Consider the following 7,713-nt stretch of genomic DNA (forward strand, 5'->3'; position numbering starts at 1 on the left):
CACAAAGCACAATTTAAGAGCAAGAGAGGACAAAAATCAGACTGTTTTCTGCAGCAATGATCTGATTTGCTGTTGGCTGGAAAAATTGTACACAGGGACAATGCAACAAGAAAACAGAGGTAAGGTGTCATTCTTATGGATGCTGACACACAGCAGATCCCACATCAACAGAAAACTGAAAAGCCCCCCATCATCCTGTCTGCTCAGTATCTGAAATTTCACTTCTGAAACTCCAGTGAAAGTCAATAGGCAGGAACACTTCAGGGTAATTCATTAAACTTGTGGGTCAATACAAATTATGAGACACAGGGAATCAGCTGATTGGAAGATCTGGTAATGGGGAAAAAAAAAAACGTATCAGGGTCTTAAATTAGAAGAAATAAAAGATGAATAGAGAATAAAAGGGGAAAGATGTAGACGGCCTAGTCTACATACAACACCACCTAGTCTTGCCATACAAATAACAAGCAACAAAGGAAAATCCATTCATGCGTCCAACAAATTTTAGTGAGCACCTAGGATTTGCCCAGGTACTATCTTAGGCCCTGAGAAACAGCAGGGTGAACAAGTGAGGCAACCGTGTTTTACATTCTAGGGGGAGGCGAGGCAGACAATCAAGAAGACACAAGGGGAGCCTGGCTGGCTCAGCTGGTAATATCTGTGACTCTTGATCTCGGGATCAGGAGCTCAACCAACCGCCTGCTGGGCACAGAGATCACTTTAACATAAATAAAAATGTTAACAAAAGAAGAAACAGAAGATAATGCGAACCTGTGACAAGGCCATGAAGTCACAAAACAGGATGAGGGGACGGCATGAGACTCCAGAGCCATCTTATACAGGGTCAGTGATGTGCTAGGACCAGCTCACACCGGCCCTGGAGAACCAATTACATGCATCTCCTCCGAACTCAGGCCACAGATCTGGGGCTTGTCTCCACGGCAGCCGGTTATTAAACATTTAGCAGCACACGACCTGACACAAAGGAAAAGAATCAATCTTGTGACCATCTGGGGGGAAGAGAAAGCAAACCCAGGGACCCTGGAGCAGAATTCACGGGACACCAAGACAGGCGGGCCACTGTCTCAAAATGAGAATCATTTCGTTACAGAGCTGTTGTAGTATATCCCAGCTGGTCAAAATAAACACACAACATCAAAACAAAACACAAAAAGGCACAAAGAACTATTTTCAATCGCATGTGGTCATAATTCCCTCATGATAGTGAGGGAAAGGGGCCGGTGGCGGTGGTGTGGTTTTTAAGTTGTGTCTTATTTATTGTCTCCATTCTGTCTAAATTGTGGACAGTTTCGGCTTCTGGGTAATTTGCAAAGCCACAAACTTCACCTACGAAAATATGTAAGCATGACCTATAATGTGACCAGTTTGGGAAACTACAATCACACCATTTTCAACTTTTGGAGTCTGGGTTATTCATGGGATTGCAGCATTTTATGAGTGCAAAGGACATCCACGGCGCACCCGTTTATTTTGGGCACAAAAGAAATGAAGAGGGGCACCTGGGTGGCTCCGTCCGTTAAGCATCTGACTCTTGGTTTCAGCCCAGGTCATGATCTCATGGTTTGTGAGTTCGAGCCCCACATCGGGCTCCGCACTCACGGGGCTCCACAATGACAGTGCAGAGCCTGCTTGGGATTCTTTCTCTCTCCCTCTCTTTCTGCTTCTCTCTCTCTCTCTCTCTCTCTCTCTCTCTCTCTCTCTCAAAATAGACTTACAAAAAAAAAAAAAAAAGGAAAAGAAAAAATGATGACACTTACACCCAAAGAGGGTGATTTGCCAGAGAGGGTAACACAAGCTGGCAGAGCCTGTTCTGGGAGCCCAGGACACCTGTGTCCTGCACCATAGGCTCAGGGTTAGTGTACCTTAGGACAGTGAGTCTCAAAAGTGAGCCTCAGAATCACCTGAGGGCTTGTTAACAACCGCCCCATTGGCCCCGCCTCCTGAGGTTCAGAATCAGTAGGAAATTAGCACATCTAACCAGTTCCCAGGTGATGCCACGGCCACTGGTCTGGAGGCCCTACTGGCCCACCGATGGAGCAGTGAGAAGCATGGGCTTTTGGAATCCAACACGGTCGAGTTCCAGCTCTACTTCGGCTACTTGTATGACCCTCGGAAAGGCTACCCAAACTCTGGACCTCAGTTTCTGACATCTGATTCCAGTTGTGAGGAATAAAAGACAAAATGTCCACAGAGTACTAGCTTAGCCAAGGACCGGGCACATTCTAAAGCAAGCGCTTAGCTTGTATCCGATGGCAAAGTATCCTTAATTACCTTATTTTCTTTTTCCACATACACTAGAATTCAAAAGACAGGGATGATTAAAGACTGGCAAAAATGTGGAGCGACTGGAATATTTCTGGCATCTCAATTCATAATAGCCAAAAGGGATCAATAGCCCAAATGTTTACTGACAAGCAAAAATATTTTAAAAACTGGTATGTACAGGAACTCCTGGGTGGTTCAGTGAGTTAAGTGTCTGACTCTTCATTTCAGCTCAGGTCATGATTTCACACTTTGTGGGTTCAAGCCCCATGTCAGGCTCCCACACTGAAAGTGCAGAGCCTGCTTGAGATTATACATATATACATATATATATATATATATATATATATATATACACACACACATATATATGTATATGTATATATATACATATGTGTGTGTATGTATGTGTGTGTATATATATATATATATGTATGAAAAAAAAAAACCTGGTATATACACATACCTACAATGGAATACTACTCAACAATAAAAAAGAACAATGAGGGGCACTGGACTGGCTCAGTCAGTAGAACATTTAACTCTTGATCTAGGGTTGTGAGTTCGAGCCCCACATTAGGTGGAGAGATTACTTAAAATCTTTAAAAAGAGGAAGAAGGAGGAGGAGGGGGAGGAGGAGGAGGAGGAGGAGGAAAAGAAGAATGATACACACAATATGAAATCTCCAAAATATTTTGTTCAGCAAAAAAAAAAAAAAAAAAAGCCCAACACCAAAGAGTGTGTAGAGCTTTATTTCATTGATAGGAACTTCAATAATAATAAAAAAAAAAACTTATCCATGGTAAAAGAAATAGGACAGCCTTTGCTTCTGGAGGAAGTGTGGAGGAAGTGTGGAGGAAGTGTGGAGGAAGTGTGGGGAATGGACTGGAAAGGGGCAGGAGGGAAATTTGTGAGGTAATGGGAATATTCTAGATATTGATTTGAGTGAACATAAAATAAACATATACATTTGTCAAAACTCACCAAACTACATAGTGAAGATCTGTGCATTTCACCACAGATGAACATAATATATACTTATAAAGCATAACAAGTATATACATGCTATATTATAGATACAAAATAACACATTGTATATAACATAGACAGGTATCCATACATTTTTTTAAGCACCTTGTAACAAAAGACTGTCTCCTCCATCTAAAATGAACCAAGTCCAAACTGGTAGACCCATGGAGCTTGGTTCCTTCACAATTCAGTCCTGCTTCATATAATACCATTTGCTACAGACTATTTTAGTCTGTGCATCTTTCCAGGGAGCTGCCATGAAATAGAAACAGAATTTTCTCCCACAGGAAGACCGTGACATTTCCATACAGATGGCACCCAAAGTGCCCTGTGTCCCTGGGAGTGGCTAGCTCAGGGTGCGGAAAAAAGTAACATTTTCCTTTACCACGTACCAAGGATGAGCCTACCTAATATGATTCAAACACAGTAATGAAGACATAGTAAGAGCAATTCTGTCACAGAATTTAAATCATATTCTCGCCATGAAGGGGAACAGAAGATTAGTGAAATGCTCTCCAGTGCCATGTTTCTGTAATGAAGATGTTGAAAGAACTGTACCCATGTAATTATTACATAAAATAGCTTTCACACTGCAATGGATTCCATCCACATCTTAATGCTATCTTGAGTAGAACAAGTAGATTTACACACACACACACACACACACACACACACACACACACACACCTGCTAGGAACAGTACTGTGCAGCACATAGAATGGTTCTAGATGAAGGCAAATAACATTTGGTGACAGTACAGTTTCCTTTCAATCCAGAGGTGTCTGATTTCAAACACACTTGATTATCTGACCAATCCTTCCTTAGTTCCATGGTGAGACAGCCTGGCATTATGTCTCTTGATCTTTGATGACTGGTGGACAGAGGGTCAGCCACATGCATTATCTTGCACATTAAACACAAGCCCCCACATAGGACCCACTAGGCAGAAAATAGATGGGTAGGTACCCCTGCCTTTCCTCCAACCCTTTCTCCAAAATGCTGACACCTGTAGCTGCTCTCACCAACTGCTTTGACACAGTGTTTTCTCTATAGTTCTATGAAGTCCTAACAATCCAGGTACAGGCATTAAGTTCATAATCCAGGATCCTAGCGCTAAAAGCTAGACTGAGAAATAACTGGTCAAAGTGAATTCAACATAATATATCTTCTTTATTGGGCACTTACTATGTGCCAGGCACTGCTCTGCACACTTTCCACTTATCATCTTATGTAATACCCAAACAAACGCCAGTTTACAGATGAGGACATACTCTCAGGGGAAGGAGGTGTTAGACCTCAAGCAAAGCCTGGGGAGATGCACAATGAATAAGGCACAGTCTCTCTCCAGTAAGCTTGCCACCTAGTATGGAAATGAGGAGGGGCCTAACTCATAGATCAGAGTAAGTAAAAAACTACAAAGTACACATTTAGGGGAGTCCAAAGGAAGAAGGGTTTGTTCAGCTTGGCAGGATGCTGGAGGGCTTCTTGGAGGAGGTGTCCAAGTGGAAGATGAGGACATAAATGGAGGGGGCTTTCTATAAATGTCAGTCCATCGCTCCCCAAACTACCAAAAGGCCTGACAATTCCTTCTGTCCCCCTCCTCTGTTTCATCTGGAACGGGCCTGCTTCCAACGATCTGCTCAGCTCAGCCCAGCCCAGACTTCCTTTCCTTTAACACATTCCTCCAGCTGCCACGTGCCCTTCCAGGCCCGCAGCACATATGGGAACTTTTCACCACGCTCAACTTTGCCACCTCCTCTGGTGCTTTCATGCGGGAGAACCTATGTCATGGCACTCGGTGGTGCAAGGGATGCTTTAAGGGAATCAAGTCCTTCTCTGTTGGACTGATGCAAGGATAACCCCTTGCCAGCACTAAACTCAGGCAGGAGGGATTCCCCACCACCAGCAACCATCAAAAAAGCTGGCTTCTGAGAGAGGCATCTGCCTTCATTCCCTCCCCAGAAAACAAGCCCCCCAGTCCAGGAGGGTCATATCCACCCCCCCACCCCGCCCCCACCTCTTTCTCCTAGAGCTTAAGGCTTGCATTGACTGAAACCCTCACTTCTGGTATCTGTGTGACCTTGGGCAAATAACTTATGCAATATCAGTCCCAGTTTCCTTATCTGTAACATGGGGTTTATAAAAAAAACCCGATCACAGAATTGTCAGTCAGAGCAAAATAGCCCAAGGAAAGCATTCAACACAGAGCCTGGCACGTAGTAAGCTAACAGTGAATAGTAGCCACCATTATCATCATCAACAATGATGATGGTGGTGGCGGAGAAGGCAGCATAAACTTGGGCTAGATTCGCGCAGACAGAAATACTCCTTCTTTCCCTCCTCCCCACCCCCACCCCCCACGCCTGGGGCTGGGCCACACGGTGGAGACACATGCGTCATCCAGCTCTGGGGTGAATGCAGGATCCTCAGGAGGCGGGCATAGGAACCGCAGGGTGGTCACGCCCCAGCCCACCTGGAGGGATGCCCTGGGGAAGATTTCCCGACGGAGGAGGTCAGTAACCACAGACCCCTCTTCTCGTTCATACCCATTCTCCGGGTCTGGCAACAGATAAGTAGCAAAAGAACGCAGCGGCAGCGCCTGCTGCATCACTCCTCCGAGAAGCCTAGAGACCGTCCACTTTGCCCCTGACTCGGTTTCCCAAGCCTCCTCGCGCAGACAAGCCGCGCTGTACTCGGTGGCTGAGATAACAGGTTGGCAAACCGGGCCTGGGAAAAGTCTCTCCGCTGCCCGGAGGAAACCCAGCCCCCTCTTTCCAACGCAGGTGGGCAAACAATCCACAACCTCTCAACAACTTTGCTCATTTCACCACGACAGGGCGCACGACCCCAACTTCCCCTCTAAGCTGCGCTCGGAGGAGGAACGCGGGAAATCGAGATGCGGCGGGGGGCTCTCCGCAGGCCGCTCCCCGTTTTGCGGGCGCCTCCGGGAGGCGCGTCCCGTCTTACCTTGTCTGACGGCTTTGAAGGTGACGGCCTCCTTGCAGCTGTCGATGACTCCCAGCACGTCATAGCGGGGCAAGCCGGACACCCGGATCCCCTGCACCTCCAGAAGCAGCTCCCCCTCGCCCAGCCAAGGGCCCTCGCCGCCGCCGGGAAGCCCCGCCGCCTCGGCCGCGGCCACCGCTCCGACATACGGAAACTCCCCGTTCTCCGCGCCCCCCAGCACCGTCACCCCCAGCTCGCCCTGGGGTCCCCGTCTCACGGTGCATTCGTGAACCTTGCTAGTCCAGTGGTTCTTCTTCTGGATCACTCTCGACATGATGGGCTGTTACACCCCTCCTCCCCCCACAAAAAAATAATAAATGAGAGACAGGTGCCCCCCACAGCACAAGCCCCCAGGCCCCCCCGCTGGTTCATGGGAGGGACATCTCCCCCCAAATAACGCAACGGGAGGGAGAAACTTGGCAGCCTCGCTCCCCTGCACACACTCGCTCACTCAAGCCATCATAAAACAAACTTTCTGGTCTTCCCCGCGAGCCCTGCACAGGCGCCCGCGAGCTTTGTTTGCATTCCGGTGCTTCTCGGTCCACGTTCCGGCGCCCGACCGTTCTCTCCGGGACCAGAGTCCACTCTGCGCCGCTCGGGTTATTTTTTTTCCTTCCTTCCTTCCTTTCTTGCCTCTTAGAAACGCGGTGTCTTCTCTTTTCCTCCCGCCTGGCTCGCCTTCCCTCGCTGGCGGGCTGTTCCTGAGGGTGAGGGAAGCCCTTCCAGACAGTTGCTGGGAGCCCTGGAGACGCGGTAGCCGAGCGGGGGTTGGGGGGGGACAGGAGGGAAGTGCCTGCGGCCCCTTTAAGCAGATACAAAGGCTCGGCTTGTTTTGTTACAGTTCATTCTATTCCGCGCCGCCGAGCGCAGCGGCCGGCGAGAGGAGACGCGCGCGCATGCGCCCCGCGGCCGCCTGCCGGCCGGCCCGCCCCACCTCTCCTTCCCGAAGGGAGAGATTCCAGTGTGCTTCCCGTTGGGTCCTAAAACCGATCTTGCAGACGGCAACTCACTGCCCTCCAAGCACCCTTCTTATTCCTCCTTTTCTTGCCTTGCCCTAGAGCCAGCCAATCACTTGGGGCTAGGGGGACGCGCACGTGTTTTACTCCGACTGTTTGCAACTTTTCAAGTACGGGCAACCTGGCTTTGGCATTTTAAACCCATTTCAAACAGGTGGGGGTTGGGGAGGCTCACACACTCACCCTCGCGCTCACACTCACGCACACACGCACGCACTCACGCCTGCCTAAGCCTCCTCGCCGCTCTCGGCCAGTGGCTGGCCACGCTGTCGGTCACCCCGCCGAGCTCGTCCACCCCCGCCCCTACACCGCCCCCACACCGCCCCGAGGCAGTTCAGTACCCCAGAGCCCGACGAGACCCGGAGTCGCGCGTCTGCTC

At 48.8% G+C, this 7,713-nt stretch overlaps 1 protein-coding gene across 9 annotated transcripts in view; it reads right to left on the reverse strand.

The window, feature by feature from the left end:
• Positions 1 to 6,620, reverse strand: part of MAGI1 (membrane associated guanylate kinase, WW and PDZ domain containing 1) — a 629,340-nt gene extending 622,720 nt beyond the window's left edge. For all 9 annotated transcript variants that reach the window (XM_042979370.1, XM_042979366.1, XM_042979371.1 and 6 more), the window contains exon 1: positions 6,280 to 6,620. In XM_042979370.1, the coding sequence (XP_042835304.1) occupies positions 6,280 to 6,592 (313 nt within the window). In that variant the 5' untranslated portion in view covers positions 6,593 to 6,620. The remainder of the gene's footprint in view (positions 1 to 6,279) is intronic.
• Between the last annotated feature and the right edge of the window lie 1,093 nt (positions 6,621 to 7,713).

This window comes from Panthera tigris, chromosome A2, assembly GCF_018350195.1.
Source record: "Panthera tigris isolate Pti1 chromosome A2, P.tigris_Pti1_mat1.1, whole genome shotgun sequence".
NCBI classification, from domain to species: domain Eukaryota; kingdom Metazoa; phylum Chordata; class Mammalia; order Carnivora; family Felidae; genus Panthera; species Panthera tigris.